Below are 26,141 nucleotides of genomic sequence, written 5' to 3'. Positions count from 1 at the left end.
GACGCTCGAAACATGCGGTGAGCGTCTGGCTGGAAGAAGTTGTGCAGAGAGCTGGAAGGATGCGGGGAAGATGGCGATGAATGTGAAGAACAGAGATGCGTTTTATTCAAATGCTGACTATTGCAATATCTACAGCTCTCAGCCTGTAAACTATGGAGATTTCAGCCATTATTTCCCTCGGATGACAGGTAAGATAAGACGTGTTTTCTAAATGGTTAGTGCATTTTAACTGATGCACTGCATAAAATTGGCTTTTCCTTCAGTGCAATGCATTAAAATGTAGGATTTCTGATTATTAAATTATTTTAAATTATTACTATTATTAAAATAATGGTGATTTTTTGTTTTTTTAAATGAGAGTCCGTGATGCCAGCCTAACAGTAACCACTGACAGATTGATATTTGCTTTCCTGTCTGCATTTATTCAAGAGATCATGACATGAAATGTTAATGGCACACTGCATAGATAGTTTAAGATCAATGCATCACTATACACTAACTGTTAAACATATCTAAACCTCATGAAATCTCCTTGAGGTGCTTCAGGTACGCCTTTTCAATGCCTCCTTTTTCCTGTTATGTGGTGAGATGGTTCCTCAAGCTCTGCATGGATATGATTTTATTGCATTAGATCATTTAAAAGTAATCATGCATGCAAACTTTTTCAATATGTCCTTTTTGCATGGAGAGTGGAGTTGATTTCTTATGAGATAAAAGATAAGAACTCATGCAGAATAGAGGCAGGTTGAATGGGGTATCTGATAGTAGTTCCTGGTCATGTTCTTTGGCGTTCCTACAGTAGGCACAGGAATACATGAGTCTAGATTCCAGATGAAACCAATGACCAGTTTTATCTGTAGTGATGACATGGAGTTAAGTGCAATATCAGTGATGATTCTTGACCTTTTATAACTAACCAGCTCTAAACTTCTCAGCAGTATAACAGTAAGAGCCCACAACTTCACCATCTGCAGTCATGTGTTTGGTTGATCCCCCTTGGCTGTTCATTCATGTAATGTCTAATTGACCTGGCAGATACAGAAATGCACAAATTTTGTTATTTATTGCATTTACATATTGCAAATTATTATTATTATTATTTGCTCCCGGCTGATGACCCCACAGCTGGGCTGAAGGCACTGGTGGAGGTGTGGCAGGCAGTAATGCCTGGCAGGTTATTACAGCCACCTGTGCATCTGTTTAGTTCTCTGGGAAACCAGTGACTACTGTGAATAGGGCAGTTGGAGTCCAGGGAAGACTGGAGGATGGTCAGGATAGACTGGCTGACAGCAGGAATATCTGCACAGGGGTGGGTAGGCTAGTTACCTTACCCAGAAGTCCATACACAGGGGACACCATTACCAACCATGAGCACAATTAAAGGAAAACAGCCCAGTGGTCCTCCGAGAGGTGGAATTGAAAATGGACCAATTAGGACAGACAATATGGACACAACTGGAATGGCCATGGATAATGAGCAAAGGATCTTTAGAAGATGCAGTTGCAGGTGGATGAGGGCAACAGCTTACAAAGACCTGCGGATTCATCAAGGAAGTATGAAGTGTGGCGGGAGCAGCCTGACACAAACCTGCAGTGCAGCAGCAGGTCAGACAAGGAGGATACAGAGCCCAGTTGTGCACCAGAGCACTGTTGTGGAGGGGCATCAAGAAGACTAGTGCTCCACCTTGGAGAATGCCCTTACTGGAAGGGTGGAGGACAAGCTTAATATGTTTAGCGATATTGTGTACAAAGAATGCATAGGTAGATTTGGTGAAAAAGTAGTAAGGAAGAGTGGTACCAGGGTGATGGGTCGGAGAGAGAAGGAGATACTTCAGCTTTTGAAAGAGCAGAGGCAGCAGGAGGAAGGCAGAGGAGCAGGAGAAGGAGGGCTTGAAGGTATTGTGGGATGGCATAAGGACTAGATTAGCAGTCTTGAGGAGGGCAGAGAAAATCCAACAGCGGAGAAGGAAGAGGGAGCATGAAAGGGCGAAATTCATCAACAATCCTTTTAAGTTAGCCAGGATCCTGCTGGAAGAAAAGAGGAGTGGGAAGCTGGTGATGGCAAAAGAGGAACTAGAAGACCACATGGATAATGATAAGGAAAGTATGGACAAGGATAAGGAAAGCACAGGGCCCAGATGGCATTTCACCTGCATGTCTTAGATCTTGTGCTAACCAGCTGGCCCCCATCTTCACACAGATCTTCAATAGATCACTGGAGCAGTGTGAAGTCCCATGTTTCTTCAAACATTCCACTATCATCCCCATCCCAAAGAAACCAAAAATCACAGGACTTAATGACTACAGACCCGTCGCCCTGACGTCTGTGGTCATGAAATCATTTGAGAGACTGGTGTTGGCCCACCTGAAGAACATCACTGGACCCTTTCTAGATCCCCTTCAATTTGCTTATCGAGCAAACAGGTCTGTAGATGATGCAGTCAACATGGGATTGCATCATATCCTGCAACATCTGGGCAGACCAGGGACATATGCAAGGATCCTTTTTGTGGACTTCAGTTCAGCTTTCAACACCATCATCCCAGCTATACTTCAGAATAAATTACACCAACTCTCTGTTCCCATGTCTATCTGTCAGTGGATCACCAGCTTTCTGACAGACGGGCAGCAGCTAGTGAGACAGGGGAAATTCACTTCCAGCACCTGTACAATCAGCACTGGTGCCCCCCAGGGATGTGTGCTCTCCCCACTACTCTTCTCCCTCTACACCAACGACTGCATCACCAAGGACCCCTCTGTCAAGCTCCTGAAGTTTGCAGTTGACACCACTGTCATCGGCCTCATCCGAGATGATGATGAGTCTGCATACAGAAGGGAGGTTGAACAGCTGTCTGTCTGGTGCAGTCAAAACAACCTTGAGCTGAACACACTCAAAATGGTGGAGATGATTGTGGACTTGTGAACACCCCAACACTGACCCCCCTCACCATTCTAAACAGTACTGTGGCAGCAGTGGAGTCATTCAGGTTCCTGGGCACTACCATCTCACAGGACCAGAAGTGGGAGACACACATTGACTCAGTGAAAAAGGCCCAGCAGAGGTTGTACTTCCTTCACCAGTTGAGGAAATTCAACCTGCCACAGGCGCTGCTGTTACAGTTCTACTCAGCAGTCATTGAGTCTGTCCTCTGCACTTCAGTAACTGTCTGGTTTGGTTCAGCCACGAAATCAGACATCAGAAGACTACAAAGGACAGTTTGGACTGCAGAGAGGATTATTGGTTGCCCCCTGCCCCCCCTTCAAGAACTATACACTTCCAGAGTGAGGAAAAGGGCTGGAAAAATCACTCTGGACCCCACTCACCCTGCCCACTACCTTTTTGAACTGTTGCCTTCTGGCCGACGCTTCAGAGCTCTGAGCACCAGAACCGTCAGGCACAGGAACAGTTTTTTCCCTCAGGCTATCCATCTCATGAACAGGTAAATTGCCCCATTGAGCAATAACTATGTGCAATACACAGTTTAGTCTTTCTTATATTTATCCAACACATCCAACCTCTTCTGCCATTTCATTCCTCTGAAAAAAAAAACAAAAAAAAACATTTGCACTGTACATAACAGATTTGTATTTACACTGTACATAACAGATTGTATTAGATTTGCACTACCCATGTGTATGTGTGTATGTATGTATGTGTGTGTCTGTATGTATGTGTATAATTATTTTTTATTTTTTATTTGTTTTATTATTATCTATGTCTTGCTGCTGTTTTTGTATTGTTTTTGTATTGTTGTACACTGGAAGCTCCTGTCACCAAGACAAATTCCTTGTATGTGTAAGCATACTTGGCAATAAAGCTCATTCTGATTCTGATTCTGATTCTGATGGAACAGCAACTTGGTGACCCCTACAAAGACAACCCACTTGACTCCCCTGGATATGTCCCATGGCCAGTAGAGCCAGTAGTGGGATTTGACGTATATCCACCTAAGCTGAGTGAGGTGAGGCAGGTGGTAGAAAAAGCCAGGGCAACTTCAGCCCCAGCCCCGAATGGGATACCATACAAGCTGTATAAGTGCCCCATGGTTCTCAAAATGTTGTGGAGACTGTTGAGGGTTGCCTGGAAGAAGCAGTGCATACCTGTGGAGAGGCAAAAGGCAGTGGCCATCTTCATACCCAAAGAGCAGGGATTCAACAACATTAGTCAGTTTAGGAACATTGCTCTATTGAACGTGGAGGGAAAGCTACCGGTGGTAGCAAGGAGGATGTCTGACTACCTTCTGAAGAATGGATACATAGACACAAGCTGCCATAAGGCAGGTGTACCAGGCTTTCCTGGGTGCGTGGAACATGCGTCAGTAATATGGGAGCAGATCCAGTCTGCCAAGAGAGATAAGAAAGACATCCACGTAGTCTGGATGGATTTGGCAAATGCATATGGATCAATTCCACACCAGCTTGTTAGCTATGCACTGGAGTTTTTTTATGTACCAGAGTGCATTAGGAGCTTGGTAGACAGCTATAATGGGGACTTGAAGATACAGTTGAAGTCAGAAGTTTGCATACACTTAGGTTGAAGTCATTAAAACTAATTTTTTAACCATTCTACAGATTTAATATTAGCAAACTATAGTTTTGGCAAGTCGTTTAGGAGATCTACTTTGTGCATGACATGAGTAATTTTTCCAACAACTGTTTACAGACAGATTGTTTCACTTTTAATTGACTATATCACAATTCCAGTGGGTCAGAAGTTTACATACACTAAGTTAACTGTGCCTTTAAGCAGCTTGGAAAATTCCAGAAAATTATGTCAAGCCTTTAGGCAATTAGCCAATTAGCTTCTGATAGGAGGTGTACTGAATTGGAGGTGTACCTGTGGATATATCTTAAGGCCTACCTTCAAACTCAGTACCTCTTTGCTTGACATCATGGAAAAATCAAAAGAAATCAGCCAAGACCTCAGAAAAAAAATTGTGGACCTCCACAAGTCTAGTTCATCCTTGGGAGCAATTTCCAAATGCCTGAAGATACCACATTCATCTGTACAAACAATAGTACGCAAGTATAAACACCATGGGACCACGCAGCCATCATACCGCTTAGGAAGGAGACGTATTCTGTCTCCTAGAGATGAACGTAGTTTGGTGTGAAAAGTGCAAATCAATCCCAGAACAACAGCAAAGGATCTTGTGAAGATGCTGGAGGAAACAGGTAGACAAGTATCTATATCCACAGTAAAACGAGTCCTATATCGACATAACCTGAAAGGCTGCTCAGCAAGGAAGAAGCCGATGCTCCAAAACCGCCATAAAAAAGCCAGACTACAGTTTGCAAGTGCACATGGGGACAAAGACTCTTACTTTTTGGAGAAATTTCCTCTGGTCTGATGAAATAAAAATTGTTTTTGGCCATAATGACCATCGTTATGTTTGGAGGAAAAAGGGTGAGGCTTGCAAGCTGAAGAACACCATCCCAACCATGAAGCAAGGAGGTGACAGCATCATGTTGTGGGGGTGCTTTGCTGCAGGAGGTACTGGTGCACTTCACAAAATAGATGGCATTATGAGCAAGGAAAATGACCTACCCTGTGGAGGTGGGTGCCAAGGATTTATGGGAACATCAGTGCAGCACCTTTTTAGAGACGTTGGCAGAGGAAGCTGAGAAAGGGAGTTTCTTGCTATAGTTAAGAAGGGAGGACAAAAAGTGGGGGGTTCAGAAGTAGGAAACTGAAGAATAGGGAACCTGGGTGATACTTGGTGAGGGCTTGTGCTGAGGTAGTATGCCATACGGAACCGGTGACACTGAGTTACCGAGAGATACGGTGTCAGTACCAGTAGGGCTGGCGCGTATGGTCATGTCGAGGTATTATGACATATAGAACCCTGGTTGCAAGTAAATCGTGAAGGAAGAATGTCTGGATGGGAAGGCAAGGATGAGAGGCTTTGGAGGGGATCTGGTGTCCAGCTGCAGGGGGTGGCAGGGAGGCGTCCCTGACCACTGCCCCACCACCAGGAGATGTTCCGGGATTAACAGGGCGAAACATTGAAGATAGGTGGCCCCCGACTGATGACCCCGCAGCTGGGCTGAAGGCACTGGTGGAGGTGCGGCAGACAATAATGCCCAGCAGGTTATTACAGCTACCTGTGCATCTGATTATATTATTGCATATTGCATTTGCGTTCCGTCCCGTGCAGATCGTGGTTACAATGTAATGATGGCTTTTATTTTCAATTTTCTTATAGAACTACTGAAATCTAAGATCCAAAGCAGTATGACAAAGTGCCTGTGTGCACCATCCTAATAAACAATGCAATCATGTCCTTTAAGCACAGACAGAATCCATGCATGTATTGTATTCTGCTGATCAAGAACAACTGTACAATGCACGAATAGTTGGTTTCCAATGGTGAATTGTGTGAAACAACCTGAAGCATCAGTGATAGTGCTGCTTCTCCTTCTCATGTGTTCTCCACGTGAACAATCCTCCCTAAATCTAAATCAAAACAAACTAGTACAACCCCCCCCCCCCCCCATTGATTATACCATGATCAATGGAAACATGTAGATGCTTCATGCTGCAGCCCCCCCAATGTTCAAGCAAAATCTATGCCCTTGTGTTTATGGATTTAACATGGATGCAGAGAGCAGGTATGTGTCTCTGACCTTGAGCTGGACTATGTGGGTTTTTCTTAGAACTATTTCTGGGCTTGTATTCTCTGATGACCAAGAGATATCAGGTTTGTTTTTAGGCGCTCGAGTCAAGAGGAGAAGAGTGTGAAAAAGTTGGACTTTGTTAATGCATGTGCTGAAAGGGTGTCATTTTTGGATGTTAAAATGTCTTCTCTAATTCCAGCTTTCAGAGTTGTTACAGAAACATCTTTAAGTAAGTGACATCTTTGAGTGGTTTGACTGTCTGTCCGAATATTCATTGAATTTAGGATCACAATGCACATTTAAATGATTAAATGAGCATTCGAATTTAATGATGATTTACATTCTTGGGTTAAAACAGATGCAGTGCAATGAATAAAACAGAACGTGTGTCTCGAGACATGTTTTAAAGGCTGAATTTCTTTTTAAATTGACATTGTGTCTAAAAAATGCATCACTCCTGCTCGAGACGCTGAAAAAAGAGCGAGACATGGTGCAACAGTCAACGACGTCCGTCTAGCGCATGCTTACATAGATAAAGACAGACGTGTTTGGAGTGAACGGCCCCCAGATGTGGAGGTCTTTGGCGGTTGTGTCTTGACATTAGGTGTGTACATACTAATGTATTTACTGAAAAACACTGTATACCGTCAATATTATGAGGCTTGAGTCTGTGGTAGTACTATGGCGCCGGTATATGCTACTGTGCAACACAAAGTCAACATAGAACCGTCTATTGAAGTGTTTCATTTCTCGTTTAATTTTTTTACTTAAGAATTGAGAATATTAACTGGCTAAACCTTTTGACTATCATTTTGCAGTTTTTATTTAACAGTCAGATATGTTCTTTGCAATAAATAGTAGTTAAAACACAGTGCTTACTGATTTATATTGATTTGTTGCACCCTGTTGTCAATGTAGGAGACAGCTTTGATTGTTGATGTCTTGTAGATTTTTCCCTCTACATGAAATAATTAAATATAATAAGAATTTTGGTAATATTTGAGTGAAAAAAATTTAGTTTCTCAGCCATGTTGACAGCCCTAATTGTGACTTCAACATTTTAATTCAATCGTCTCTATTTTAAAGGCGATGCGTGTGTCGCGAGCGCAGAAGTGACGCAGTTGAAGTCGGCAGTGTGGGAACACTTGGGTGTGTTAAAGAACCACGAGGCATCATCAGTGTTTGTCAGTTACCCAGTTTGTAGCAAGAAAGTGTTGACTCAAGCATGAAACACTTCAAACCTGAATCTCCACGAGCATCATCACTGAATTTAGGGAGATGAATGTAAGTAAATATATGGCATATAGGATAACAAATTATGGTACTGTAAAACAATACAATTTTACAGTACATGATTTGTTATGACACATTAGGTTTATAGGTAACGTACTGCTATACGCTAACGAATTTAAGTGCTTTTATGCAACATTACAGTGAACTGTTTGCTCATGCATTTATTTGCTTAAGTGCAGTAGGCCTACAATGTGTTTAATACTAATAATGTTTTATTGCAAAGTACTAAATAGGTTTAACAAAGGGCTTGAGGCATACAGGAAATGGACAGTGATACTGTAGCAGAAAATAGACAGTTCTGGAAAAAAAACCAATAAATAAACTGCAAATAAATAATTTATTTTTCAGTAGGTATTGTTTTGAATCAAACTAAATTACAAAAACAACCAATTAATGTAACAAATGCATATAATGACCTGTTAACCTTGGCAGTAATGACAAAAATATTAGTGGCTTTTTTTTTTTTTTTTGTGCTATTTTAAATTTCATAAATCTTAAAATAATTATTCAACTTAATGTTTGACAGTATGGCATACAATTAAATTGCATTCTTTTTGTTTTCTAAATTTAGCTTTAACTAAACAACTGCTAGTGTTAGTAATGCACCGTAATACCATGGTATTTTTTGTGATGGTTATCATACCATGAAAATCGGTTTGGAAGCAATCAATATTTAATCAGTGTTTATATTCTGTTTGGTGTAATGCCATAGAAATGACACACTTCAGCTTTATACCAATTATTCCTGCACCTCAGTAAATTTGCAACCATGTTGAAATTGCAATGTTCTCCCGGCAAGATGAAGCAGCTGATACAGGCTTATTCTAAATTGTAAAAATGACAACAGCTCCATTTCAGGCCTATGAATGTTTTGGTATTTGGTATATGTCACCACTGTCCAGGCATTCGGAAACAAAAGCATTCAGTACGTTCTTATGTCTATTTTAGTTGACTGAATCATTGTTGCCGTGATCCTGTCGGAACTGATACGCTGGAAATATCATGAAACAGCTGAGTGTCCAACCCCGTTACACACATGCAGTTCAGTGAGCAGAAGTCAGCCTGAATCACATCTACAGAAGCCACAAGGATTCACTCTTACTACAGGAAGTGTGATTGCTGACTGTAGAGCAAAAGACATGCCACTTACACACATTTGCTCTATTATTAGAATGGCTCATTTGCTGAAAGTACCATGTGGCCTTAACATCTCTGTAAGAAGCTCAGGAGTCTCAATGGAGTTCTCAGTTATGCTTCATTGAATGGTAAATGGTCTGCACTTATATAGTGCTTTTTTAACCTTAGCAGTTTTCAAAGTGCTTTACACTGTGACTCATTCACTCACATTTACACACCAATGATGGCAGAGCTGCCATGCAAGGTGCTAGCCTGCCATTTGGAGCAACTCAGGGTTCAGTGTCTTGCCCAAAGACACTTCAGCATGTGGAGTCATGTGGGCTGGGAATCAAACCACCAACCCTGCAATTAGTGGCCAACCTGCTCTACCACCTGAGCCACAGCCACCCCTGAACACATTGAAGTATCATGAACTTTGTCTCTGAAGCTTCTCCTAAAATGAAAACACAAACAAATGCATCAATTGTTTTCATATAGCATAGAGATACAGCATAAAATGAATGTGGATAGCGTAGCTCAGATCATGTGATCTTGATGAAAAACGTTTGAGTTCATATTGAGATCTCGGACTTTTGATTGCACACACAGTTTCAGACATTGAGCCCGTTTACATGCACACCAATACGCTGTTAACTCACAAAAATCAGCTTATTTCAACAATCAGACAAAGCAAGAATAACGCATTTACACGAGATTTGAAATAATCGTGTTATTCTCTGCTTTTGACATCAGGCTGTGCACACATTGGATAAGAACGCCAGTAAAGTTGTTTACTACCTGTGTCGATTTGTTTCTTCCTTTTTTTTCTCTCTCTCCCCTTTTTCTCCCCAATTTGGAATGCCCAATCCCCAATGCGCTCTAAGTCCTCGTGGTGGTGTAGTGACTCGCTTCAATCCGGGTGGTGGAGGACGAATCTCAGTTTCCTCCGCGTCTGAGACCGCCAATCCGCACATCTTATCACGTGGCTTATTGAGCGCGTTACCGCGGAGATGTAGCGCATGTGGAGGATTCACGCTATTCTCCGCGGCATCCACACACAACTCACCACGCACCCCACCGAGAGCGAGAACCACATTATAGCGACCACAATGAGGTTACCCCATGTGACTCTACCCTCCCTAGCAACCGGGCCAAATGGTTGCTTAGGAGACCTGACTGGAGTCACCCAGCACGTCTTGGATTCGAACTCGTGACTCCAGGTGTGGTAGTCAGCATCAATACTCGCTGAGATACCCAGACCCCCCGATTGGTTTATTCCTAAGCGCTTTGTAACCTTACATTGATAAAGGGAAGCTGTTATTTTGTTTACATGACCATATACACGTTGTCAGTGTGACAAAGCATAATCGGTGTATGAATGTGCATGTAAACGTGCTCAATGTTGAGATCTCCTCTGAGGAGACACATGTCAGATAACTGTAGTCTTTTTCTCCGGAACAACATCTGAGAAGCAGGAGACACAAGCAAAACTCTCCATTTAATCTCACTGCTGTCTAGGAGAAATATTTGCGAAACATTTCTTTCTTCTTGTGTCCTAACACAATTAATCTTTGTCATATGTAGAGTATGAAAGCATCATGTTTTTTACTAACCCCAGATACTTCGTCATCCTTACATTGTCACGCTGACTCTCAAATTCTGCTTCCAGGTCCAGACGCGGTTCTGAAGCCGCCACTCAGTCTGATGTACCAGCAGCAGCCGCAGCACTTCCAGGTCATGACCCCCGCTCAGAACCTCAGACCGCCCCCTGTGATGATGTCACCAGACCCCGTGCGATTCCCGCTCTGTACCCCTCTCGCCGTAAAGATGCCGCCCGACCCGTACATCCCAGCACCCCTTGTCGTCAGTCCCAAACCCCCCGAGGACGATGGTCAGGTGGTGTGTGGCAATCAGGAAGCCACTCTGGAAGAACTTTGCAGGCCTTTGTATTGCAAACTGTGCAACGTCACACTCAACTCTTCCCAACAGGCTCAGGCCCATTATCAGGTCATCTAAAACACTGTTGTTATGCTCCACCAGGAATGAAAATAAGATAAGAGAACTTTAAATAAATGTGTGTACACAAAGCAGAAAAAAAAGCATGGCATGATCCATCTTTTGTTTTGTCCGCAGGGGAAAAACCACAGCAAGAAGCTGCGCAATTTTTATGCTGGTAGTGATCAGCCTCCTCCCATTAGAATAGCAGAGGTAGTAGAGACTGTTTCCCAGCAACCCTCAGCCACTCCACCCACAGATTCTGCACATGTGACGGCAAAACAGGTACAGACTGTATGGTGCTTTTCTATCCAAACAACAGGGTTCCCACGCTCATGATTACAATTTTACAGGCCTGGAAATATCATGGACATGAAACACATTTTAAAAGTCATGGACATTTCTGTAGTGAATATGTAATTTTTAAAAGTAAGACTTGATTGCAAGCTATAGTTTTTAATGAATCAGTCAAACCGGTTCACCCGTCACTCATTAGAATGATTCAGTATTTACACGACTGTGTACCCTAAACCAAGTGTCTTTTTCATGCTGTCTGGGAGTAGCTTTAAGTGCAGTTTAATCATGCGGTGTCACTCCGCAAGTGTTTGTTCACTGAGCCCAGTCTGATTGTAATCAGAGACGCACGCACGCCTTTCATCGCTCTACTCATCTAAAAGCTTTCCTTTCATTGTCCCGTCTGCAGCCACTCTCCGCTAGCAGAATCATACTGGCAACAGAAAATGACTACTGCAAGCTGTGTGACGCCTCCTTCAGTTCACCCACTGTGGCTCAGGCACACTACCAGGGCAAGAACCACGCCAAGAGACTGCGGCTGGCAGAGGCACAGCAGAACGCCACGTCCTTGTGAGTCTGGCACACCCACACACTGCTAGAACATCCTCCCATGTTTGTGGTGGCAGTGTCAGAAATTAACTTTTTATGAAAGGGATAGTTCACCCAGAAATGAACATTCTGTCATCATTAACTCATGCACCCTCATGTTTTGAATTTCCTTCCTCTGTGGAACACAAAAGGAGATTTTCGTCTCAGTCACCATTCTTTAAAATGTCTCCTCATGTTCCACATCATATGGTTTGGAATGCATGAAGGTGAGTAAATGATGAACTGTTCTTGTTGTGGATAGAGCGGATTTTAGTTTTTCATCACAAATCACTTCATATCTTCACATTCAATAACACACTTGAATGCAGATATATGACAGCTTCAGGTAACTACGGTGTCTGTGGAGGCACTACTGTTAACCCATTCAGGATGGGCATTTTGTAGTCGAGTACTCTTACCCACAAAAAATGAGTAATCGATTACTCGTTAATAGGGATGAGATCCTATGGTTATCTCACGATTCGGTTCGATATAGGATTTGAGGTTCACGATTCAACATTTTTTATTTTCTGAAAACATGTTTGAGCTAATGCTCATTATAATTTCTCATCAAAATAAAGTTCTTTAATACACAATATAAATGCTCAAAGTTTAAATAATAAGAGTTTCTCTATAAGAAAAGATCACAAATAAGTTTTCAGAAATAGTGAGCTACATTCAGTCTGATCAGATGCAGAATAAACAACAGAACTGAACAGAACCGGTCCTGAAAAACTGTGTGAAAGTGTATATTTATATTTTAATCATTAGTTTGTCATCATTATTATCATCTTAAAATAGTAAAATTCTACATGATATTAATATTATATCATGAAATTGTATATATAATAATGATATGAGCTATCACTGTTTGAAATAATGTGTATAATTTATAAGTAATAACATTGAGTTTACATTCATTTGTATAAGAAACACTAAAAAGGTTACTGTCACTTTAAGAGTTCAACGAGCGGCTCACAGTGTTCCGCTTCAGCGAACATCAACGAGAATCTCTCGCTTTCTTTATCACATCCATGCTGCGTGAGATTAAAATGAATATTTCTTTGGACTTTTTTATCTGACTGTAAAGAACAGAAAAGATATTAAGACACATTATTTAATGAAAGTGGAGTCGCCTCATCTTTGATGGACACACATTACACGGAGGAAACGATCTGTTTTAATCTCAAGCACTTTTCATCAAAACAAGGAGATTTTCCAGGTATTCCAGTTCTTACATTTCTAACAGATAAATTCAAGCACTTTAAGGACCTTGTGTGAACCCTGTAAACAGTGTAGAATAAAGTGCAGTAGTGGTCAAATCAAGCGATAGAGAGATTATGATGTTTGACGGGTCATTTCATTCATGATCACATGGACAGAAAACAATGTTGCAAATGTCGAAATATCGAGTTTCGCCACGTTTGGTTCATCATTTATTTGGTTCGCAATGACACATCTGTGAAATTTATATTTTGTTTTATTCACAAATATTACCAAGAACGGTTTCAAAATAAGATAACTTCAACAAACTGTGCTTCTCGGAAAAGAACAATATGCATTATTAAAATAACATTTGCTTTCACTTGGAGCTTGCATAGAATCCAATACTGACAGCATGAGTGTAATGCACATACTATATAAACTCTGATTCTACATAAAGGCCATCACATTTTTATCATTTCACATGTAAGTATTCAGAAAAACAAATGGTGAAAGTTAATACAATGTGTTCATTCTGTGTCCAGAGATTTAATGCACATACACATATACTGGTCTGATCAGCTTCAGAGTTTCTCGTACCGCTTCACATTTTCTTTCCACCATAAAAACAGATTCTCGTTCGTAGGTTTGCATCACTCTAACAAGAACTACAATAAGAATCAAAATATTACAAGTACTGCCACACTTCACACTTGGCCAAAGACAACATGATCTCTTCTTCTCTCATTCAACACCTCGATGACACACATCCACAGCGCCCCACAGTGGACTCAATTGTAACTTCAAGATTTCTGATTCAGATTAAAAGTTCAGTATTCGGGGCCTGGGTATCTCAGCGAGTATTGACGCTGACTATCACACCTGGAGTCATGAGTTTGAATCCAGGGCGTGCTGAGTGACTCCAGCCAGGTCTCCTAAGCAACCAAATTAGAGTCACATGGGGTAACCTCCTCGTGGTCGCTATAATGTGGTTCTTGCTCTCAGTGGGGTGTGTGGTGAGTTGTGCGTGGATGCCACGGAGAATAGCGTGAAGCCTCCACACGCACTATGTCTCCACGGTAACGCGCTCAACATGTCACGTGATAAGATGCACGGATTGACGGTCTCAGACGCGAAGGCAACTGAGATTTGTCCTCAACCACCCGGATTGAGGCGAGTCACTACACCACCACGAGGACTTAGAGCGCATTGGGAATTGGGCATTCCAAATTGGGGAGAAAAGGGGATAAAAAAAATAATTTAAAAAAGTTCAGTATTCAGCACAGCTCACGACAGACACATTCACAAAGGAAAATCAATTTGCGATATTCAAGTAGTGTTTTTTAAAAGTTGACTAGATGGTGCAGAACTTGACTGGTTGATTACTTGAACACATCCATAAAACCCAGAACTGCTATCGAATATGAAATATATCAGATGGTAGATAACAGATAAAATGAATGAATTCACATTTAAATATATTGGGTGTTTGCCCTGGTTCATCTCTGACTGGTGGACGGGTCTCTTATTGTTCAGACATCACTTTTGCAGTTTGCAGTTACAGTTGAGTTGAGGATTAGGGACTGGGTACAAAGAGATGATTTCAGATGCAAATGGGGATGTTACCCTGGAGCCATGATCCCTCCTACAGTTTATATTTTGCATGGAGGAAGAGGTTTTTCCTGTTAGCTTTATCTGCTGTGTGTTTGTGCAGTGATAAGTGGAGTGCAGAGTTGTACAACCACAATAACAAACCATCCTGTTGCGCTCCAAACGTCTGATTGTATCGGAGTGAACGTGTCAGTGACTAGTTCAACTGGGTTTGAACAATGTTGTGTCACTTCAATCAAAGCTAACGTTTAGCATAAATTGTTTACATAAGTGGACAATCTACCGATACATTCCTCAGTGCTAAACTGGCCGTTATATTGAATATTCACTATATATTCACTATGATTTTTTTGCCAAAATAAAATTAAGCAACATTGAGAATATGGCAATGCACTTTGGACATTAAGTCAGACTAGTTTTGCAGTCTCTGTTTGTCTGATGGAGATGTTTTAATATTCTCTCATTTAAACTTCAGAAACTGTCTGTTTAAATGAATTAATTGAAAACTATTTGTTTACTTCATTGCTAAAAATGCTCAGTGAAATCTGCGTAGAATTTTTCATATATTAAAATGTTTTAGTAATAACAGATGCAGGTAAATATCGCTGTTAATAACTTTGTGCGGTTTTATTGTAGCATACAAGGGAAAATAATTAAATTATGAATTGTGTGAATGTCAATCTTGTGTTCAATTAGTAAAAAAACATGCCTTGATATTTAAACTGGATTTTTACTATTTTTACTTAAAATGTTCAATCTATGTGGCAACAATGGCTGTTTAATTGAGGTGAAGGTTTGTGGAAATATCACAGTTTTAATCCATTTCAGAGCAAATGTATGAATAGATATTGAATATTGTCAAAATGCTGAATTTCCTTAGCTACATCACCCAGTCATGCTAAGCAGGAAATGCTATGTTTTCTTTGTTGTCCAGAGACTTGTGTGAAACTCAGAGACGTCCCCGGAAGGAAGGGTACGAGTACCGGTTAATGAAGAACCGCAGGGCAGTGCCAGGTACTCATTCATCTCAACAGTTTATGAAACACACAGGTATTTTTTTCATCAAGTGTAACATGGCAAGCATGTTTTAGATCACGTCTCTGTCCTGCCTGTTCTGTTTTTGTGCTCAGTGAAGCAAAACCTCCATTTGTGATGAGAGCGGTTGGCAGCTGTGTGTGTTAGCATGCCAGCCTGTGCTAATGTAGCTCAATGCACTAGTCTCGCTAAAAGCAGGCCGGACGCCAGAGCTTTGGTGTGTGTAAGCTGATACTCCACCCAACGTCAGCACGGGCCCTTGAACGTCACCCACACGATGGCAGATCTTGATCACACACACATGCCCCCATTGCCCCTGTGGTCCTGCCCCACATACACATACATGTATTGCATTCACTATCCACACAGCCCAAATTAATGTCAAGTAGTAAAATGAATCTGCACAAAGCTGTCAAGAACTTGTCTGGGTCAACAACACAGAAAGAAAAGAAGCTTATATATTTTATTTTGTAGAGTAAAAAATGACTGTATTACAGGAATGAGGATCATCACTGAGAATAATGAGTATTAAACTCAACATAAAGCATCCATATGCATTACTGTAATGAGAGCTGCAGGGAAATGCTCTTAAAGGGACAGTTCACCCAAAATGAAATTCATCATTTACTCACCCTCACGCCATCCCAGATGTGTATGACTTTCTTTCTTCTGCAGAACACAAATTAATATTTTTAGAAGAATATCTCAGCTCTGTAGGTTCATACAATGCAAGTGAATCCATAAGAAGTAATCCATAAGACTCCAGTGGTTTAATCCATGTCTTCAGAAGTAATATGATAGGAGTGGATGAGAAAAAGATCAATATTTAAGTCCTGTTTTACTATAAATTTTCCTCCCTGTCCAGTAAGCGTCAATATGCATGAAGAACACAAATCACCAAAAACAAAAGAAGAAGAAAGTGAAAATGGAGATTTATACTAAAAAAGGACTTAAATATTGATCTGTTTCTCACTCACACCTATCATATCACTTCTTAAGACATGGATTAAACCACTGGTGTCTTATGGATTACTTTTATGCCTCCTTTATGTGCTTTTTGGAGCTTCAAAGTTCTGGTCACCATTCACTTGCATTGTATGAACCTACAGAGCTGAGATATTCTTCTAAAAGTCTTCATTTGTGTTCAGCAGAAAAAAAGAAAGTCACACACATCTGGGATGACATGAGAGTGAATAAATGATGATAATTTTCATTCTCTCACAGAATGAAAACAGTCATGAAAATAATATCATGCAAATGATAGTTTTTCATCATATTCTTTTGATTTTGGGGTGATATATTTTTATGAGATTCACCAGTAAGCTTTTCTTATGATCTGATCATATGCTTTTATATCAAATACATAAAGCAATAAATAAATGCTCTCTCTCCTTCATGAGTATATTTCTTGCCTCTCATCAGTTTAAAAAGCTTGACATTTCTTATCAGACATTTTTCTCATGAAGCTTTGTGTGTTTGTCTGATGTTTCCCTCCAGTGAGAGTCATCTGCTCTCATTATCTCCAGCAGAGTATACTTTCCATGATGTGTGTGAGAGTGTGTCTGTATGTGTGTGTGTGTGTGTGTGTGTGTGTGTCTGTGTTTGTGTGAGAGTGTGTGTCTCTACGTGTGTGTGTGTGAGAGTGTGTGTCTCTGCGTGTGTGTGTGTTTGTGTGAGAGTGTGTCTGTGTGAGAGTGTGTCTGTGTGTGAGTGTGTCTGTGTGTGAGTGTCTGTGTGTGTGTGTGTGTGTTTGTGTGAGAGTGTGTCTGTGTGAGAGTGTGTCTGTGTGTGAGTGTGTCTGTGTGTGAGTGTCTGTGTGTGTGTGTGTGTGAGAGTGTGTGTCTCTGCGTGTGTGTGTGTGTTTGTGTGAGAGTGTGTCTGTGTGAGAGTGTGTCTGTGTGTGAGTGTCTGTGTGTGTGTGTGTGTGTGTTTGTGTGAGTGTGTGTGTGTCTGTGTGTCTGTGTGTATGTGTCTGTGTGTGTGTGTGTGTGTGTTTGTGTGAGTGTGTGTGTGTCTGTGTGTCTGTGTGTATGTGTCTGTGTGTGTGTGTGTGTTTGTGTGAGAGTGTGTCTGTGTGAGAGTGTGTCTGTGTGTGAGTGTCTGTGTGTGTGTGTGTGTGTGTGTGTTTGTGTGAGTGTGTCTGTGTGTGTGCATTATAGGGGTCATTTTTTCCCCCTGTGGTCCACTTATGTTAGTAAAGATTAATGTGCTAAAAACAGTCATGTGTATAGTTTTTCCTGACCATTCTTCATGGCTTGTAGAATTGTGCTGCTGCGGCTTTAAGAAGTGCCACTCAATCAGACTGAAATGATCAGGGATCTTTCTGAAAATAAACTAATGTTGGGATGATTCAGAAGGATGCTACACACAGAAACAAACAGCACAAAGCAAGAGTCTGGCTTCGTCAGTATCCATTTTATTATATTGCGAATGCATTTATTCATGTATCCATTTATTTGAGGTTTTATTTATATGTTTCCTGCATCCTTTTCAGCCCCTTACTACAACCCACGTCCGAGGCAGCGGATCCCACGAGATCTCGCCATGTGCGTCACACCCAGCGGGCAGTTCTATTGCTCCATGTGTAACTCGGGTGCCAGCGAAGAAGCCGAGTTTCGTCTCCACTTGGAGAGCAAACAGCACAAAAGCAAAATGTCGGAGCAACGCTACCGCAGTGAGATGGAAAACCTGGGATACACTTAGATTCATATGATCTGCAAACAGCCACTTTTCTTTTAGAATTCTAGAGACCATTTTTATAGTTTTAATGCAGGTTCAAAGTCGTAAAGTGATGACTTTTATTATTCTATAAGCTATTTAGAAGCTTATACTCACACAGGTGAATTTGACCAACATGGCAAAGTTTCAAAAGTGCCATAAATTGGTAATGAGGAAACTTCATTTAGTCAGTGATATGGAGCAGGTTGAAAGCACAGATCTAGGATGAGTTGATAAATAAGCTTACGATGATTCATTATTAGTATGAAGATTCTTATCCTAAATCTGTTTCTCGCTGCGCAGGTAAATATCATGTACAAAACACTTTTCAGTATGGACAGATGTAACATTTATTACTATTTATTTATTTCTAAGTTTACTACTAAACTTTGTGTGATTGAAGCCTCAAATATACAGTAGGAAACACATCTAGCAGGATTGAAAGTCGAATGATCGAGACAACATGTGTTGGCATGAAAGTGATGCCAACACATCTGCAATCTCTGACATTACATACATGAAGCTTTTCAGTCAGCCAAACATCATTCAGTCTATTTTGGGGGTAGGTCTAATATTTTCTTGTCATGCAGGTTCATTCCCAGGGATCTCTTCACTCACTACAGGGACAAATGGGAAACATGGCTATTTTTAATAAGGTGACGTTGGGTCTGTGCCCCCCATGCCCCCTACCTCACATGAAGATGGCCGTTCTGTCTGTTGTACAAGCCGGCACACTTCGTAGCTTTATAGAAGTTGGAGATGAAATTTATTTGGTAACATGCTGCAATTAATGCATTAGATATCATGAACTAACAATGAGCAACAACAACTGTATTATTATATGTAAAGATTATTAAAGATAGTAAAAGTATTGATCATTGTTAGTTTATGATAACTAATGTAACCTTATAGTAAACTGCATCTATATGAATATAAGAAGAAAACACAACGACCTTTGAGCAGTTATGTTGGGACAGATCGAGACCATGTTTGAAAAATTTAAGAGGTTTGTTTCTACATTTTACATTCATGCATGCTTTCTCCTACACCCATTTTATGACTTAAAATCGTGTAAATATTATGAAAATATTTTACAATATTATAAAGGGTTCCTTGAAAAAGTCACTGTGAAGGTTCATTGTCAGTTATAATTGTAGATATCTTCTGTTTGATTTAGTCTTTTTTCTGTAGGTGATGTTGCATGAAATAACTGCTGCTTCTGTCAAAGTAGGAAAGTTGCACTGCAAGAAAAGGATCATTTCACAACCGAATTGCACATGCTAAGGAAATGGAAAGACCGAATAGTGTTCATCATCACAGTCATTCGGATGTAATGTTTACAGTGGGAGAAATCACAGGGGATCTGATGTGTTGCTCAGTGGAGTTTGACTCTTGTGAACTGAACCATGAACACATCTTAATGTGCCTCACAGTGTAAAGTTTACTCCAATAGGATGTTACCTTGATCTACTTTGCATATGTTTAAAATAGGAGAACTATTCATGTTTTGCATATTCAAATACGGACCATTTCCATCATGTCTTTGTTTTACATGTAAATAAATAGATACATTACATATACATCAGTAGATACATGTACATTATAAACAAGCCCCACTGATCATATATATTATATTATATTATACTTGTGTGGCTTTTGCAAATATAGTGGATGGAAACAGGACAGAGACAACTGGAAATGAGGTCAGGACATGTTGCAGGCCAGACTCGAACCTGCTTCCCCATATGAGAACCACAACTGCAAAATGTCTGAAGTTTTTGTGCTCACCACAGCTGTTCTCTTGCGTTAGTCGTTGCATCTGCATTCAGACACGAGCCATGTGACAGGAAGTTGTGACCCTGCGTGGGACAAATGGAGAATCTCACATACCTCTATTTTCATTTAAACTGGGACTGACCAAGCGAAGGGTTTTTATTTGTATGATGACGTCTCTCAATAATGTGTTCTGAAGGATGAACAGGCACATTTGATCTTGTGGTGCTTTTTGAAGACACATTCTTATATAACGGTCGCCTTGAGGACATATTGAAGTCCAGAAGTTCATGTCCATCAAAGGTCCGAGTGCAATACAGATCAAAGCTGATGTTTATTTCAATAAAGATGACAGAACTTCACTGCAAAGAGTCCTGGAAGTTTTTGAATAGAAAATGTATTACTATATTTCATGAAAAGCAATTATTTCATAAGATGTATGAAGATGAATCAGAAATATAACGGTCTGATATAAAGAAATTGTCTAAATGATTTTGGTGTTTTTTATTTCAGTCTTGATGAGCGACTGTGAAAGCTCTTGTTTTAATCAGAATGATGCTGTGACACTAACATAACCTGTTAAATGTTTTAAACATTTTAGATAGTTTTCTTCACTTAATTCAGTCTCTTCATGTACAGACTCCATTCAAACTTTGTTTTATAGATAATTTCAACCTGAGATATTGTTTAGGAAAGTTTGAATATCTTTCATGGACTTACTCTGAGTGTAGCTGACTGTGATGATGTCATTGGAACATTTGCATACTGGATTGCAGTTGATCTTTCTCACATGTATTTGCATACTGAAATGTGCTCTTTTCTTTCTCAGGGTTTCTCACTTCTGCCTTCTTGCAGACTTGTGTTTCAGCACATCTGTCTGTAATTCTGAAGTGATGAGTTCAGGTGTGTTTAATTAGAGTTGGATCTCTGAGTTATTACATGTATACAGAACAGCAGCTGTAAAGCTCTGATTACTGTTCTACAGCTGCTGCACAAGTACTGATGTTTCCTTCAGGAAATGCAGATGTAGTTATGATTCAGTTTTCATGAGAACATGTTTGAGAACACATTGCTTCATCCATCAAATGATGACCTTCTCGAGCAGTCTGTTGTGAGTTCACAGTGTCAAAAATGAAGGGGGAATTGTGGAAAAAATGCCACCTAAAATGAAAAAGATAAATAAATATATAAATGTCCCAGAAATATAAAATGTGGGGGCAAAAAATACAGTCCTTACTATTTTATTTTAGTTCTAGTTACACATACTTTGGCATATAATATGAGTTGATGTTGATTTAAACCTTAGGGTAAGAGGTAATAAATTCTCAATCTTGAGAATTTGTATGAATGAATTGGTTAATCTGATGTATTTGATGTTTGAATAAGACAGTTTGTTTTACATGATTAGAAAAAAAAATAAAAATAAATAAAATGCCCCTGGAAATCAAATCCAGGGGGTCAAAAATTGCCCCTTTATGTAAAAGTTCATTTCTGAGTCACAGCACTGAATTATACAGACTTGTGTCCAGCTCTTTATGTTCTGCATGAGGATCTATAGGATCAGTGACATTATATGGCTTAATTATATTATGAATTCACATGAAACTATTTTCCACATCTAATATATTGCCAACAATACAATGAGATTATATTCGTTTGGTATCATGAACAAATAATTAATACATTGTTTATAGCATTTATTAAGCTTTGTTAATAAACATACAATTGTTCATTGTTTGTTCAGAGTGCATTAATTAATGTTAACATATACAACTTTTGATTTAAAAATGTATTAGTAATAGTATCGGTTGAAATTAACATGAACTAATAAATGCTGTAAAAGTATAGTTCATTGTTACTTCATGTTAACTAATGTTAACAAATATTTTATTGTAAAGTTTTACCAATATATTTGATTTGATGACATCACCACCTTGAGTTTACAGTCCTGATGCTATCTTGAATTGAAAGTGTGCCATCTGCTGTCTCTAGTTTGTAAGGAACTGCCTATTGATTGAAGACCATTGAAGTCTTTCAGACGCACTGCTGATAGATTATATATAAGTATATATGATATATATATATAATAATAATAATAATAATATCAAACCAAGAGGTCTCTCTAAATTGTTCCAGCTGGAGATTTTCTCAAAACGAACTCAACTTTTCTTAGTGATTTCTGCTCACCTTTAATGAACTGGTGTTGTGGTGATTTTTACTGGATGTATGAAGTCAGTTCTGTCACACAGGTGGAGTTTAACACATTCACTATCAACACACTGACTGCATTTTCAACACTGCATCTATTGTTTAAATATACTGTATACAACATATCAAATCACCTCAAAAGGTTTATTCATGGAAAAGACATAATTTCAACACACATACACAGATCATCATTTTCAACAGTTGCCAGAAATCCTTGTACTTTGACAACAACTATATTGTTATTTACCCTTGATGTCACTAAAGAATATCAATCTCTTTGTTACATCACACGAGTCTCTTTGTGATCCAATATGACATGAAAACACAGTTTAACACAGATACAGCACACATCAGTAGTGTCATATCATGTTTACATCAATATATATGTGTACGTATTTATACTGGCACCAAATAATCATAATAATACAACCATTTCAAATATCAGTTTAAATGTACAGTGTAGAATATATTACAGCACTCTTTGGACATTATTTGTGGCAAAACTGTAATGGACCGAACCGCACTGTACTGCACAAACACAATTACAGATAATCTCAGTTAACAGACATGTTGGCTTTGTACTATAATTTAGTTGATTCTTATTTATAGAAGGTTGGTATGAACATTAATTAACTTTTATTGTTGAAAATACAAATTCTTACGAGATTTTTGTTCCTACATTTGTTAATGTAACAAACAGCTTATTTCTTTTTAATCTCATAAGCCCTTCAATTTCTCAGAAACATGCCGTTAAAAACACTGTTGGAAAGTCTGAATATTCTGCACAATTATTCTGAGCAAAATATAAAAATAACCAACTGAACAGTGAGAGTTGATTTCAAATATCACTTACATTTATAAAGGAGACTGATTTAACTGTCAGGTGAAGGAGGCCGATATTTTAAATCCCTTAAAACATATAAAAATTAAAATAAATATATTCTATCATTACGTAAGGGATGTGAATTAAAAGCAACAACAAAAGATCTTTAGACAAAATAAATTCCATGAATATGTTCTTTGACACAATGAGTGTTTCTTTGTCTTGTACACACACACACACACACACACACACACACACACACACACACACACACACACACACACACACACACACACATACACACACACACACACACAGATACACACACACAGATACACACACACACAAAAACACACACTCAGATACACAGACACACACACACACACACACTCAGATACACACACATAGATACACACACACACTCAGATACACACACACACACACACACAGATACACACACACACACACACACTCAGATACACACGCACACACAAAAACACACACTCAGATACACACACACACACACACACAGACAGACAGACAGACAGACAAACACACACACACACACACTCAGATACACACACACACACACAGACAAACACTCAGATACACACACACACACACACACACACAGACAAACACACAGACACACTCAGAAACACACACACACACACACCACACAGACAGACAGACAGACACACAAACACACACACACACACACTCAGATACACACACACTCACTCTCACACACACACACACACACACACACACATACACAGACACACACACACAGAAACACAGAGACACACACACACACACACACACTCACACACAACACACACACACACAGACAGACAGACACACACACACACACACACACACACACACACACACACACACATTTTGCCATCCATCTCTCAAAATAACAGAGAGATTACTTTTTAGATATGACAAAATGAGAGCACAAATATACTGTATATAGAATCACATATTGTATATACATTTGAAGTCAGAAGTTTACATACACTTAGGTTGAAGTCATTAAAACTCATTTTTTAACCTATCCAGAGATTTAATATTAGAAAACTATAGTTTGGCAAGTCGTTTAGGACATCTACTTTGTGCATGACACAAGTAATTTTTCCAACAATTGTTTACAGACAGATTGTTTCACTTTTAATTGACTATATCACAATTCCAGTGGGTCAGAAGTTTACATACACTAAGTTAACTGTGCCTTTAAGCAGCTTGGAAAATTCCAGAAAATGATGTCAAGCCTTTAGACAATTAGCCAATTAGCTTCTGATAGGAGGTGTACTGAATTGGAGGTGTACCTGTGGATGTATTTTAAGGCCTACCTTCAAACTCAGTGTCTCTTTGCTTGACATCATGGGAAAATGTAAAGAAATCAGCCAAGACCTCAGAAAAATAACTGTGGACCTCCACAAGTCTGATTCATCCTTGGGAGCAATTTCCAAACACCTGAAGGTACCACGTTCATCTGTACAAACAATAGTACGCAAGTATATACACCATGGGACCACACAGCCATCATACCGCTCAGGAAGGAGACGCATTCTGTCTCCTAGAGATGAACGTAGTTTGGTGTGAAAAGTGCAAATCAATCCCAGAACAACAGCAAAAGACCTTGTGAAGATGCTGGAGGAAACAGGTAGACGAGTATCTATATCCACAGTAATACGAGTCCTATATCGACATAACCTGAAAGGCTGCTCAGCAAGGAAGAAGCCACTGCTCCAAAACCACCATAAAAAAGCCAGTTTGCAAGTGCACATGGGGACAAAGATCTTACTTTTTGGAGAAATGTCCTCTGGTCTGATGAAACAAAAATTGATCTGTTTGGCCATAATGATCATCGTTATGTTTGGAGGGAAAAGGGTGAGGCTTGCAAGCCGAAGAACACCATCCCAACCGTGAAGCATGGGGGTGGCAGCATCATGTTGTGGGGGTGCTTAGCTGCAGGAGGGACTGGTGCACTTCCCAAAACAGATGGCATCATGAGGAAGGAAAATTATGTGGATATATAATATATATATTATGTGGTTAAAGCTCTGTCGCAAATGGGTCTTCCAAAGGGACAATGACCCCAAGCATACCTCCAAAGTTGTGGCAAAATGGCTTAAGCACAACAAAGTCAAGGTATTGGAGTGGCCATCACAAAGCACTGACCTCAATCTGATAGAACATTTGTGGGCAGAACTGAAAAAGCGTGTGAGAGCAAGGAGGTCTACAAACCTGACTCAGTTACACCAGTTCTGTCTGGAGGAATGGGCCAAATTTTTTTAAAGCAATGCTACCAAATACTAATAAATTGTATGTAAACTTCTGACCCACTGGGAATGTGATGAAAGAAATAAAAGCTGAAATAAATAATTCTCTACTATTATTCTGACTTTTCACATTCTTAAAATAAAGTAGTGATCCTAACTGACCTAAGACAGGGAATTGTGAAAAACTGAGTTTAAATATATTTGGCTAAGGTGTATGTAAACTTCTGACTTCAACTGTAGATGCATATGACATACACATATAAGAGCCAGAACACTCCATTAAAATCCATCTGGAACATATATGTCAATCATATTTCTCAAACCTCATTACTACATATCTAAAGACAAGTAAACTGATTACGAGTGTTAGCAGCTCTGAGAAACCACATGCTACAAACAAGCAGTAGACATCTTACATACAGGAACTAATCTCAGATCTCAACACGACCCAACAGAACTTGAGCCGACGTCCATCTGAAGAAGACACGGATGGAGAGATAACAGTGAGCCGGAGGTCAGAGGTGAGCTGGAACGGTCTGTAAGGCATCTTCTGTTGTACGATGCACATTCACATT

General features: G+C 39.8%; 2 protein-coding genes across 3 annotated transcripts in view; one reads left to right on the top strand and one right to left on the bottom strand.

Annotated features, from left to right (window-relative positions):
• Positions 1 to 57: 57 nt before the first annotated feature.
• LOC127425917 (zinc finger matrin-type protein 3-like) lies at positions 58 to 23,618 on the top strand. Of its 2 annotated transcripts, XM_051672236.1 has the most exons (7): positions 64 to 188; positions 7,705 to 7,902; positions 10,697 to 11,034; positions 11,161 to 11,307; positions 11,726 to 11,886; positions 15,653 to 15,732; positions 18,248 to 23,618. In XM_051672236.1, exons 3-7 carry the CDS (start codon positions 10,732 to 10,734, stop codon positions 18,454 to 18,456), a joined length of 900 nt encoding a protein of 299 aa, XP_051528196.1. In that variant the 5' UTR covers positions 64 to 188; positions 7,705 to 7,902; positions 10,697 to 10,731; the 3' UTR covers positions 18,457 to 23,618. The 2 variants fall into 2 exon arrangements, with proteins under 2 accessions (XP_051528195.1, XP_051528196.1); XM_051672235.1 differs by lacking the exon at positions 7,705 to 7,902 and having other exon boundaries at positions 58 to 188.
• The window catches only part of LOC127425909 (6-phosphofructo-2-kinase/fructose-2,6-bisphosphatase 4-like), a 34,263-nt gene continuing 31,629 nt past the window's right edge, over positions 23,508 to 26,141 (bottom strand). Inside the window, exon 14 of the mRNA XM_051672220.1 lies at positions 23,508 to 26,141. Within this exon, the coding sequence (XP_051528180.1) occupies positions 26,082 to 26,141 (60 nt within the window). The 3' untranslated portion in view covers positions 23,508 to 26,081.

This window comes from Myxocyprinus asiaticus, chromosome 35 (assembly GCF_019703515.2).
Source record: "Myxocyprinus asiaticus isolate MX2 ecotype Aquarium Trade chromosome 35, UBuf_Myxa_2, whole genome shotgun sequence".
NCBI classification, from domain to species: Eukaryota; Metazoa; Chordata; class Actinopteri; order Cypriniformes; family Catostomidae; genus Myxocyprinus; species Myxocyprinus asiaticus.
The sequence above is the reverse complement of the archived record's forward strand: the minus strand, read 5'-3'. Positions and strand labels throughout refer to the sequence as shown.